The 13,800-nt window shown below is 36.9% G+C and overlaps 1 protein-coding gene and 1 long non-coding RNA gene across 2 annotated transcripts; one reads left to right on the forward strand and one right to left on the reverse strand.

Annotated features, from left to right (window-relative positions):
* Positions 1 to 527: 527 nt before the first annotated feature.
* LOC131783548 (putative amidohydrolase YtcJ) lies at positions 528 to 4,483 on the reverse strand. Its single transcript, XM_066168522.1, has 2 exons — positions 4,316 to 4,483; positions 528 to 1,124 (listed from the first exon to the last, which is right to left on the reverse strand). The coding sequence occupies exons 1-2, from the start codon at positions 4,322 to 4,324 to the stop codon at positions 528 to 530; spliced, it is 606 nt and encodes a 201-aa protein (XP_066024619.1). The 5' UTR covers positions 4,325 to 4,483.
* On the forward strand, positions 4,477 to 13,469 carry LOC136281717 (uncharacterized). The gene is made up of 3 exons (XR_010717927.1): positions 4,477 to 4,875; positions 9,118 to 9,908; positions 10,293 to 13,469. It is a non-coding gene; the product is annotated as an uncharacterized lncRNA (long non-coding RNA).
* The last annotated feature ends 331 nt before the right edge of the window (positions 13,470 to 13,800 follow it).

Here is a 13,800-nt window from a genome sequence, read left to right on the forward strand (position 1 = left end):
GCGCATGAGGGCGCATCGGATGTCAATGGGTTAAAATTTAAAAAATTCTAAAAAAAACTGTCCAAGCTAATAAGTTCAACTAAATACAAGTGTAGTGCCTTTTCATTTTCAAGTGTAGGACTGACTACTCAAAATACATCAAATATTCTAGCTCTGGTGTGGTTTTTCTGAAAGTGTCCATGTGATTATGGGCTGTTTGGCATCATGTGACCATACAGATCGAGCATACCATAGATATTCACTACTGCTCTGTTTTTCAAAGCCTATGTTCAAATAGTGAAAGCCTTTCTGTGAAGGTTGATTCTTGATTATACTGAATTGCTATGGTTGCAGTGGAGGAAAACAATCCTATTTATTATGTAATCTGCATGCTACACAAATTGTTTTTTTTTTTTTTATTCCATTCTTACCCTAAAACCTAAATTGCCAAATATCCTCTACTTTTAAACGTTACATCTTCATTCTTTAAGTGTTCATACATGTATCATCCTCCCTTGTCATCTAAGAGGACTCTCTTAGGCTGGACTTCAGTCATCAAACACCAAGAACTTTCCACCACTGACCTCACTCAACTTGGACAGATTTGTTTGATGGCCATCCATAAAGGTGTCAACCACCTCTATGCTCTCTAATTCCATTGGATCCACTTGGTAGGGGTTCTTAGACAATATGAGCAGATCTGCTTTCTTGTTCACCTCTAAGCTACCCAATTCATCATCTTTGTGGATTTGCCAGGCTGCATTTATGGTGTAAGCCTTCAAGGCCTCATGGATGGAAACACGGTATTCTGGGCCATATACAGTCTCCTGATCATCCCTGTGGGTCCGAGTAACCGCCGTCTTCAGGTTTGCCATAGGAAGAGGCCCAGGCCCTGGAAAAGTTGGATGGTCCTGGTGAATGGACCAAAGAAGACCATGTTTGCTTGCTTCTGATAAGGGTGTCCAACGGTCGGTTCGTTCTCTCCCAAAGATATATTCTGCATATGCTTTTGCATAGAAATAAAGATGACACACAAAGAAGGACAAGGCAAGCTTGAGTTCTCCAGCCCGTGCAATGGTATCTACGGTGGCCAATCCAAGATGTTCAATGTGGTGACGTGTGTCCTTGGGATCTTTGCTTATAACCTGTTGGAAACAGCACGTGAAAAAGTGAGTGAGAGGGAATTTAATCCTTAAAGTCCCACTAGCAACGTAGAGAGAATTTCTCCTTTCACATCAGTACGATATCAAGCAGACAAGTAATGAGAATTAAAAAAGTATCAATCAAGGGATTATTGGTTGATCCAATTCCAAATTCTCCAAACTAACATCACATGAAATGTATGGCAGACAGTAAAGATAATTACTAATGAAATCTTGGGAGTTAAAAGGTTAAATAAAAAACAGAGGTGACTGTTGGGTGAACATTTGGTGCATAAATCGACTGCGAGGAACCTTGTTGTCTCAGTCTTTACAGCTACATTATGGCTGTTCATTGTTCTTTAGGTTGCACTGAATATACACACATAGGAATGCTGGGTGCAGGAGGAGTTTTGTGTTGATGACAGGAAATGACTGCTGTCTGCCCTCAATGACCATACTGCCCAATGGTGCTTATATGTTTTTCATGTTACCCAGGTGCGTGTATTTTCTTTCAAGGCGGATAATGCACTGACCACTCGAGCAGCAAGTGCTGCGAGGTCATGGAAGAGTGAGTACCATGGAGTTCGATACTAAAGTCGGATCGGAAAATAAAATTAATAGCAAACATAAGACCCGAAAGCTCTCGAGCCCGAGACCTTGCCGGGTTCGGAAAGGCGTTCTTCAATGCTCACTGAAACAGCCCGAAATCTCACCCGAATTTTCGGGGTTTTACTCGTTACGGGCATGCTTCTGCCTCGCCATCATACCCACTACGGAGTCATATGAGAAAGCACGTGCTGACCGAGTGGTCAGTGCATTACCCGCCTTGAGTGTAGAGAGTTGGTGTTACCCACACAAAGCACAAAAGTCTCGCAAGTGGAAGGGAGAATTAAAAAATTGGAGGATTAAAGGGCCAAAAAAGAGCAGGAATTGTCCTTTTGTTAAGATTCAAACTATGAAATTTTGTTTACCATTGTAAAACACTTTAGAAACTGTTAGCATGACTTGAATTTTTTTCCTTTGCAGGGTGAAACTAGACCCTGTGAGCAGGGTAACTTGGATACCTGGATGGGACTGGATCCCTGGGATCAAGTGTAGTGATACTACAGGTGTTGGACCAGTAGACTAGTGAGCTCAAGTCTGGCCAAGGCCATACACCTTTTTCAAAGGTTGTCATCAGGCGATAGGTGATAGGTCATTCCAAGACGGAAAGGAGTCATGGGTACACAACTCAGTAAATAGTTCTTGCTGAGTGTTGTACATTTGTTTTCTTAACTGGATAACAGTTTTCTGTGTAGTATTCTGTTACAAACAGAGCAAATATAATATGGACCTTCCTTAATCTTACTTTGAAAAGCTGTAATCCAATGATCTAAATCATGTTGAACTGAGTTTCTATGGGCTTCCCTATTAGCTTGGACTTGTGATATAATCTTATCTTTGTCTTCAGGATCCAGTGTTATATACCATTCTGCTCTGCCAGACAAAAGTTTTCCTTTTTCTTCAGGATTCAATGACTTATACCATTGTGCTCCTGTATGCTTTTGTGTAGAATTGAGGGAGTTAAACCATTCTGCTCTCTTTTGTTTTTGTGCAGTATGCAGTGATTTATACCAAATTGCTCTCCTAGACAAAAGATTTCGTTTTTCTGTGGAACCAAGTGATTTATACCAATCTGCTGATTTGGACATAGGCTTTTCTTTTTCTTTGGGAACCAGTGATTTATATCATTCTGCTCTGTGAGATAAAAGCTTTTCTTTTTCTGCAGGATCCAGCGACTTGTAACATATTGCTTTATCTGCAGACAAAACTTTTTTTTTCATGGCAGGTTCCATTTGGGCGTAGCTTTCTTTTTTCCTTTTTGCATGTAGTTCTTTCTGACTATGAGACTTACCAGTATGTTTTACCATTACCTTTTATCTTCCAGCATTTGACAAATTAGTTGAACAACATATAAATTTAATACAATATTCTACATCTTTACTCTGGAATTGTTTTTTTACAATATCCACTATTGACTGAATAAGAAAATCTGTTATTCATTTTTTCAAATATATCAAGTGTGCCATTAGGACTGAATCTTATAATATAGTACTTCACACTTTTGCTTTTGTTTTCATATTATTGTGCTGAAAAATACAGCTGAAGCAATAATTTGAAATCCACATTAAAAACCCAGCATTATCCTTTGTATTATCTGTGATTAACTTCTGAAGCAATAATTTGCTACCAAGAGATGTACAGCATAATTAATTCCTTGTTTCTCCAAATTAAAGGCAACATTAATATCTGCATCACATATTTGAAGTGTCCTTGGGAAATTGTTGATAGTCAGTGAATGGTTATTTGCCCTTGTGAAATGAATTACCAGTTTTCCTTTTTGCTCTGTTTTCGTGACTCATTGCTGTAATTTGTTTTGCTGTTTTTATTCTTACAAAACATTTTTGCAAGAGTTTCAATACTTGTGGATCATCCACACACTTTGCAAACATTTGGCATGCAGACAAGACAGACGTAGTCAATGTTCCCATCGAGAAAAAACACCTTTTAACTGACATCTTCAATTTACTTTATTTGAAACTCTGATCTGAAAATATTTTTTAAACAAGACTTGTTAGTAGTGAGAAGCACAAACCAAGTTTCCTTTCATAACTTAATTTTCTAAATGTCCCAATCACTGGATCTCCCAAAAAATATTACATCTCTTTATTTTTGGTGCAAAATACAAATCCTTCTTTATATACAAATGAAAAGTGCAAGTCACACTTCAATAATAACAGCTCTAAAGTTTACTTGTTGTTCTTCTCTGTCTGTCAGCTATCAACAAAATTGTTTTATACTTCGGACAGTGCATAACTATTTGGGGACCAGAGTTCCAACGCACCTCTGTAATCGCACAGAGTTACTTCTGTCTCTTGTACAAATGTTTCTCCTTTGTAAGACGCACTCTACTCTGTTGTCACCACTGCTTTAAGTTCAGTGAAACGACTGACTGAGGAATCGAGATGGCGGTGTTGGAACGTGTTGCTGAACGCTTTTTACGGTCAAGCTTTGTAGATTTAGGTACTGGTACACTGGGATCATCTAAGTATCTCTTATACTTCCTAATGTGGTATCCTTCTTTTATAAATATGAGGGTTAAAGACGATTTGTAATCGCATTCAAAATTGTGATTGGCTTGTGTTATTTCTCACCTTTGCCATGAACACAACTCAAGTGAGTTTCGAGTCTTTTTTTCCTCGACAACTTTCGGCCACAAATCGTGCATTTGTAGTACGATCGATTCTTGTCGATTATTTCTACAAAGAGTGAGTTCACATCATTATTTATATCACCAAGGTATCAATCGTCTAGAAGCAGAGAACCGGTCGGAGAAGTCAGAATAAAGTTGTACACCTCTCTTAACACCGCAATCGGCAAGCCAGCGGATGCACTTTGCTAGCCAATGACAAGTCCTAAAAGATCCACGTGATCATGCCCGTGATCGGAAACAAAGAAGACTCCATTTGGCGCTCATCTTTGAATGTACTTTTCATCGGCTGATCGCTTTTCTCAACTGTTTTGCTTAATATAACATTTCTAAAGATAGGTTTTATTGTGGTTCAATGGGAAAACGAGAATAGCGTGAGTGTTGTAAAAGAAAAGAAAGTCGTTGGCGCCGTGGAGTTAAAAGAAGAGACAACAGTTCACATATTGATTGGTACAAACAAGGGTCGAGTGGCCATCTGTAAAGCAACGATTTTGAAAGTTTGTGGTGAGTAAAAATTGCGATATTCGTTACGTGATCAAAATATTATAAAAGAATAGATGTAACGGCTTGAATTAAGCTTACATAACGCTCGGTGCAACTGAAACTGGAATAATTCTGAGAATCGAATCGGTCACTTGCATGCCGCAGTTTCTTAAGCTTGTGCTTTACAATGAAATAAATCTATCAGTAAGGTTTCAAGATTCCTTTAGTCACGTTTGGGAACATTCAAGATTCATAATAGGAACTGTTATTAAACAAACCATTTAACATAAAGAAGCCCTCCTTGGTAAAAACAAAATAATGTATTCAGCCCTTTTTTTAGTAAAATCTATGGGAGAGATGTACTAACTTCAATATAAAAGTCATTCAGTAAAATTCCTTGGAATTCCAAGTCCTGTTGGCTATAAACTTGGAATTTCTGGGAATTTCTAGGAATTTCTAGGTTTTTAGAACCAGAGTTGTTATGTTTGGGAATTCCCAGTCCAAATTTACAATGAAAATTCACACCTTTATTCCTAGGAATTCCATTTTGCAAGGGTCTTCACAAAAAGTTTGCATCCATTAGAGTTTTGTTCTTCAGTCTAATGGTAGTAGTGTAGTTCAATAGGTTGCATAGAGTATATGCAGTTTGGTTTCATATTTATGATTTTGCTTTTTTCAACAAGTGTACATTTTTCAACTAAGAAATTGACATACTAAGCATACAAGGCTTTCATGGCTTTCATGCATACCGCTCAATAACATCTTTTAGTGTGGATTGGCCACGAACAATACGACTTGTGTATGCTTCTGTATGCATATTGAGTGTTTGCACCATAGAGCTCCAGGTAATCGTAAACAAAGATATTGCACCTCCATTTCCAAAGCAACAATCCCAGAACAAATACAAAATGGCTGACAAAAGAGTTTTATAAGCAAAAATCTTGTGGTTCATCATGTGACTCGGCCCTGTCCATGCACGACGTCAATCATCATCAAGATAACTCACATGATCAGCATGTGAACACCTTTACCCTCATTGGATCACAGTTAGTTGTCATGGTGTTGAGGGCCCAATGACCACTGTACTATCGCATAATTTTTCCATTTTGTGGCGGGGGAAAAAAAAAAAGGCATTTTATGACTGGGCTACCACAGGTATTCCATTAAAAAGCCAGTCAGCACAGTAAGCAAATGTATCCTTGTGTTGACCAGCTATCTGTTTTGAAGTCAAAATTTTTTAAATGAAATTGCACCATCTCCATTTTTAATCCTTCTGAAATTGAGATGGAATTTTTGTACAGAATTTCAGTATCTGTGCCTAGAACTTTGTATAAAATTGGGATGTGAAGAAGGTACTGTTCATGTACATTGGTTTCTGTTTGTATTTGATATACTAATAGAGAAATTTATATTTTTATCATGAGTAAAGTGATAGAGTACATGTTTGTTAATGTCTTGGTATTATATATGAAATAAACATTCTTGAAATAATCAGAGTGCAATGATTTTCAGACATTGTTTAAGGAGGGTGTGCAATTGTAATTTCATTATTTAAGCACCAGTGGTACAATTCATTACTTATCTTTGATTGGACGGCACTGAGAAACGCAGACATAAGAAGTGGAAATCGCATGCAAAGAAGTCAAAATCAATGGAAAACTAATATATTACAAATTGAAATTACAGTATGCCCAATCTAATGTAAATTTTGTGAGTGACTTGCTATTCAATGGCTTGAACTCTCTTTATCCTGACATGTAAACTCATAGTACTGTAGGTATCAATTGTGCTTCAGTTACTGATCAGCGTTTGTAGTTCAATGTTATTTTATTTTGTAGACAAAAATTAACACACCTTGCTGTCACTCTTAAAATGAATAATATCAAATGAAGAAACTTAATGCCTACATTCTCTCTAAATTTAATGCAAACTTGTGCTTTAGAATATATATCTGCTGCATTGATTATTTTAAGGTTAAAATTTAAAAAATTCTCAAAAAACTGTCCAAGCTAATAAGTTCAACTAAATACAAGTGTAGTGCCTTTTCATTTTCAAGTGTAGGACTGACTGCTCAAAATACATGAAATATTTTAGCTGTGGTGTGGTTTTTCTGAAAGTGTCCATGTGATTATGGGCTGTTTGGCATCATGTGACCACACAGGTAGAGCATACCATAGATATTCCCTACTGCTCTCAAAGAGAGCAAAGCCTATGTCCAAATAGTGAAAGCCTTTCTGTGGAGGTTGATTCTTGATTATACTGTATTGCTATGGTTACCGTGGAAGAAAACAATCCTATTTATTATGTAAGTCAGATAAGAGAGATAAATGAAATGTGCATGCTACACAAATGTTTTTGTATTCCATTCTTGCCCTAAAACCTAAATTGCCAAATATCCTCTACTTTAAATGTTCCATTTTAGTTCTTTAAGTGTTTATACATGTATCATCATCCCTTGTCATAAGAGGACTCTCTTAGGCTGGACTTCAGTCATCAAACACCAAGAACTTTCCACCACTGACCTCACTCAACTTGGAAAGATTTGTTTGATGGCCATCCATAAAGGTGTCAACCACCTCTATGCTCTCTAATTCCATTGGATCCACTTGGTAGAGGTTCTTAGACAATATGAGCAGATCTGCTTTCTTGTTCACCTCTAAGCTACCCAATGAAGCCCGGGAGAAGGGTTTTTTGATTCAGATAGATAACTTTCGTCGTCTCACCCACTAGGGCAAACACTTCATCTAGTTTTCCTACCGCTGTAATGAGGTTTCCTGTGACGGCTAGAGCTTCAGCAGAAGGGTTTTTTTCATCCATAGTGATAATACTACCACCATAAAGGATAACATCAGCTGTAGAAGACATTTTTAAGCGAGCGTTTCCCACGAAGTCTTTCAACTGCGAGGCTATAAGATCAATGTTTCAGAACAGGTTTGACCTGAACAGCTTAACCCTTTCACTCCCAAGATCCAATTAGTAATTCTCCTTACTATCTGCCATACAATTCTCATGATGTTAGTTCAGAGAATTTGGTATTGGATCAACTAATAATAATTGATATTCTTCTCTATTCTCATCACCTGCCTGCTTGATATTGTATTGATATTGTGAGGAGAAATTCTGTCTTGGTCACTTGTGGGATTGAAAGGGTTAAGCTCAAATCAGCTTGAGTTTCGTTGGGAAAAATTTACAATCCCAGCGGGGTCTAACAGATTACTGCTTGGACATAGTTTGATGCTACTCTGGTTTGCAGATTTAATGAATGTAACCGAAGAAGTTACAATTCATAGACCCAACGTTTCGACACTCCTGTCTAGTGCCTTCAATGAATAAATGGAGTCGGTTAGCTGTCCGCCCACGCTCCTTTAATCGTGACGATGGCGGTTTGCTTCCTGACGCCTATTTACACCTCGTCAGAAAAAAGGCCGCTAATTAGTGATCATATAAAAGGACCTCTTGTTGCAGCGTTTAGATCACCCCTGATGAAGGCACTAGACAGGAGTGTCGAAACGTTGGGTCTATGAATTGTAACTTCTTCGGTTACATTCATTAAATCTGCAAACCAGAGTAGCATCAAACTGTGTCTGTTAGTCCACCTGGTTGCATGTGAACTTTAATATAGATTACTGCTTATATGTTTTTCAGCTTACTCAGTGGCGTGTATTTCCTTTCAAGGCGGATAATGCACTGACCACTCAAGCAGCAAGTACTGCGAGGTCATGGAAGAGTGAATACCATATAGTTCGATACTTAAGTAGGATCGGAAAATAATATTAATAGCAAACATAAGACCCGAAAGCTCTCTCTTGTTCCCATGGTCCTCTACCGTTCTTCCCTGAGAAAGTACAGAAAGAGGGAAAATCTTGGGAACAAGCCTGGGAGAAATATTTGGCTCACACGTTTCAAAATTCCCTCCACCATTTCCTCTCTGAAAAAAGAAAAAGAAAACTTAACTAAACAACGAACCATGTCAATAAATGTTTAATTCCTAAAATTCAATCACATGTAAGGTTTTGTCTCATATTCCAGACAAGACACTATATGATTAATGTTGAAAAGTTTAGGGGGGAAGCTCTTACTTCATGTATGCCTGTTGGTTTTAGTCGGTCGCATCGAAGCATATACAAAAATTGCATGGGAGAAGAAAATACAAGTTAAGATATAGATGACATCTGACGTTAGTCTTTGAGGACACGGATTGAATTTCTACTTACACTACAACACTACATACAAGTTACCGTTTACTTGTTCATTTCTCTCCAGAGACTTTCTCAGGCGTAAGATTGGGCTCATGGTTCACCAAGAACTTCCCATCGAGGATCTCCATCGCGCTCAATTTGGACAGATTTATCGGGAAGCCGTTCCGAGAAGGTTCACACCACTTCTATGCGCTCTAATTCTACTGGTTCTACTTGGTAGGGATTCTTAGACAATATGAGCAGATTCTTGTAGCCTGCAGGACAAAGAGTATCGGCGATCGTCGCTTCAGTACCAGATGACAACAATGACACGTCTGTCAATCAAGCTGATCGACGCTCGCCGGTCAGGCCAATCCTCTGTTTTGTTGAGTTCTTGCCGTGCAAGATGCCGAGAGTTTCGACAGTGATACTTCTGTCGCAGAATTCGGTTTGCGAAAGGTTTGACCTTTTAGGACGAGGCTCTTTGTTTGGAAAATGAATTTGTATGATCGATTCCACAGCTTATTTGGATTTATAATAAGAAAAAAAATCTTAAAAGAAGAAAGGAATTAAAATGTTTGCTGGACTAAAATGTCATGCATGAGAAAAGCGTTACCCAAAATGAATTTTTGAATGCACCTTTTTATTCAAAAAGCGTGCAAAAAGAAACCAAAACCACATTTTGTGCTGTGACGTACATTCCCACGGTTGGTTTAAGTTTTTTTAATCCATATTCATGAAACCTCAGGCTTTGCCTCGTTTCAAACTATATGTGGCCACGTAAAGTTGTGAAGCCGTAGACAAGCTGAGTCCAAGCTGCGTTTTTTCCAAGTCACTCTGCAAAGAAGAAGCAAAGTGCAAAAAATAAAATAAAAGGTGAGCATTAACCTGTACGTACCTTTTGCGCAAACTTTCGAGATAAAACAGTTTTAGAGTACGAGTGGAAGGGTTTCCACGTGCGTTTAGGTTTCCGCCTCAAGTCGCCTCTTCGACATTATTTTTGCTAAACGTTTCGGATAACAGCAAGAAGACTCAGGCATACATGCTTTCGTGAAAGCGTTTTCAAGATTACTTTTGGTACCCGCTACAAATAAGAGATACAGTACATATTTTCATTGCAATCACAATATGGGTTAAGTGACAATAAACCGCTGAAAATTCATAACTTAAACTGACTAGAGACTGAACATGACCAAAAAGAATAACTTTATTAGACCATAAGTATCAACGGCTGAATGTCTGTTTTCGTTTCTTGTTCAGCTCGATCGAGACTACGTGAAGTCAGCAAAAAAGGGAATTAAGCAGAATTCACAAGCCACGGATTCTCAAGCACTAGGGACCACCAGGAAGATAAGAGCCTAATCATAAAAGCGCTATAATATTGCGATAAAATGGTGACTTGTGTACTGAGTGGGTATGCAAAATATTTAGGAGATAATGTAAGACAAATTTGTTTACAAAGTAGCTGATTAGGGAACTCGGCAATTGAAGCACAAGTTCTATTCAATTTGGCAAGAGACTTTCTCTCTGAAATTTGGCCATGAGAAATATCGATCGGGTGTTTCGGCTTTACGTAGATTTTAAATTCTGCAACTGGGATGTGTCATGCATTTTCATCGGGTATGCGGGTGATATTAGATCCTCGTAGTAAGTAGCACCGCAACTTCAGGTCTTGGTGATCGAGAACGATGTTCAGGTGACTTAATAAGTCAAAATTGGCAACCATTTTGGTTTATACCTTACGAGTGATTCTTATATCAAAAATTATATAAGGCAAGAGTTCCTTTTTTCTTGCTTTCAGGACCTAAGCAGTGCCACTTACCAAAACTAAATTCAATTTGTATTTAATTTAAGTCTTCGTTCTCAAAAAAACAATTGCTGGTTCAATTTGTCTAATTCGAGATTTTGAGCTTATAATAAGCAACTATGCAAACAATTTATTTGACTTTTCAGTGTTGTATTTTTGACAAAGGTGATGTACTCCAGCATAATGCTAAGCCTTTTAAGGGGAAGTGAAACATTTTTGGTGCATTCTTGAAAACAAAATATCGGCATAGAGAAAATGACTGCAAGAGATCATTATCGGCAAAGAAGTTTGATCAAAAATAAAAAATTTGGCTTTGTTGAAAACTGATTTGAGCCCCAAAGAAGTCATACTTGCGCTATTGATAAAACATCTGAGTAAACTTTCGTGTGAGAATTCGAGTTCCACTCGTGCAGTTTTCAATTAATTGTTGAAAATCAAAACCATGGTAATCAGAACAAAGATAAAAATCATCATCAGCCAACGACAAGTCGAAGGTAGGAAGCGCGGGAAAACGCTAGTGACCGAGAGGAGATTGGTTTCTAGTTTCGCATCTGATTGGTTGTTGAGATAGAGGCGCGAGTTTTCTATACCAAGTAAAGCAAAGCTAAGGCAACCCAGGATCACTTTCGATACTTATTAAAAACTGCTCTTAACCAACCCTTTACGCCCTATGATCAGTAGGCATATTCCCCATACTGTTTTCTATACATTTCCTAAGGTGCTGACGAGGAGATTTTGCTTAACCATCAAGAGCTCCTGTACTTGTTGATCATTTCCATTGTTCTCATGACCTTAATGTTTGATTTAGAGGTGATATTGTAAGGAGAAATTAGATGCTGGTCACTCTTTGGGGTTAAAGGGTTAAACTAAACCTCAATTATCATAAAGTTTTATTTATTCAGTTTATTTTTCAAACGGTCAGTTTTATCGAAACTAGATTGCAAACTTAGTATTTATTTTGCCTGCCTTCATTAGTAACAAAAATAGGAGGTCCCACGTAGGAAAGTACACGGGAAAAATGAAAAAAAAATAAAGACAACAATAAAAACTACATCCATTCCGCCAACTATACAAAAAAAACTAACATTATTAGCTGCAAAAATAAAATGAGAACCAGCAATTATTATTTTGAGAACTATATTGATTAATCGCTGTTTAGCTAGCTAATGTTCTTACACATTGGAAGAGAAGGTGACGAAACATCTTTGGCAAAACACAAACAAAAAAAATTGCTTTCGGCAACCGATGATTAACAATGTTCAATGAAACGAATACTCTGTACATTCAACCAATGACAATTTTACTGATTTGGACAAAGAAGTAACGAGACTTGTTTACAGAGAAAAAAAAAAACCAGAATTCAAGATTTCAAGATTTATATCCAACACGGACAAATTTCCATGATATTCTACCAAATCATTTGGACATGAAATGTTGAGTGACACCTTGAATTTACGAATAGATGAAATGTGTTGTATTTTTTTAGTGAACTCCTTTGGACGGACGAATTGTCTTGAAATTTCTACAAAATCAAATATATTGAGTTTAGACTAAAGATGATTTGCCATTGGCAATCATTTATTGATAGAAAATTTTCAATAATTTTCATTATAAACGAATTGTTTTGATATTGTACTTGACAAAAGGCTGAGGAATTTTAATCAGAGATGTTTCCTGCGCCTCTTTCCTTTCAACGTGTAGAAATAATCTTAAGGAACATGGCAAGTCATTATCACTGAGAATCAGAGCTAGAAAATCGCTCAATGTTAAGTATAGAGGAGAAAATATAAAGAAATTTGAAATAATTTCAACTTTGGCTCTTTCCACAAGATTTTCTTACTTGCCATGTTGCTTAGGATCAGTTGAGAAGTTTTGCTACATTTTGGCAATTTTGTTCAAGGTATAAACAATTCAGAGAAATACAGAGTTGGTTTGAAACTTCGTTTATGGAATACAAGAAATATGGTAATTTTAGAATGACAAGCAAAAACTCCCACAGTTCAGCTCTTGAGTTCAGCTAAAAGCCGCAAGGACGCAGATTGGATGGACTAATAAATTTCGGCGAGAAAATATCAGTCATAAAAACCACTTAAAACAGCGTCGTTCGTGTTAACAACATAGACCAGATTTGGTGATAAATATTTTTGCAAGATTTTTTCTAGTTTAGACGGTTAATTTTTTTTTAGAAGAGAAAACACTCAAATTTTCGACATAATGATCTTAACCAACCCTGTATTTCATGCTTTGTTGGTACTATGATATAAAACTGGCCAGAAAAAAGCAAACTGTTTTCGCAAACAGAATCTCGTACTAGACTTGACTAAAATAATGAAAAATCATTCAAAATTGGATTACATCTTTACGACTGAGCAAAAAGATGTACGAGATTTTTTTTGTTTACCATTTAGCGGGAAATTTTACATCAAAACTACTTAAATTTTTTTGCGAAAATGTGAGGGGAAACTCCGTGCAAATTGTCTCAAATTTTTCCGCCAAAAGTCTTAGTATGTAAACGAAAAAAATTTTGTTGGCACCTTTTCATTAAAAAAAATTGAAAATTACTTACTTAATTAAGTGTAATTCGAATCGCATTTTCAACACATAGGAGAATTTGTGAAAATAAAACAGTGTGCTTTACTGAGTATACAGTGCAATACAATACTTCACATAGAGTAGTCACTTTATTTCATTTATAATAGCAATAATACAACAATAGAATACATTATGTACTTATTGACAATAGTATTTCGGATAGTCGGAGTGTTTTCCATTGTTTTACCGTTTCTATTTTTCATGTCAAAATTTGTTTAACATGCATCAATTTTCAAAAATTTGACATGGAGGAAAGAGAAATTCTGTGTCTCCTTACAACATTGTCAAGGTTCTGCTTTTGCTGTGGCTTTACTTAATTCAATTTTTTATTTCACTTGATGGAAATTGTTTCAACCCAAAGATTGTTTT

Source organism: Pocillopora verrucosa, chromosome 6 (assembly GCF_036669915.1).
Source record: "Pocillopora verrucosa isolate sample1 chromosome 6, ASM3666991v2, whole genome shotgun sequence".
NCBI lineage: Eukaryota > Metazoa > Cnidaria > Anthozoa > Scleractinia > Pocilloporidae > Pocillopora > Pocillopora verrucosa.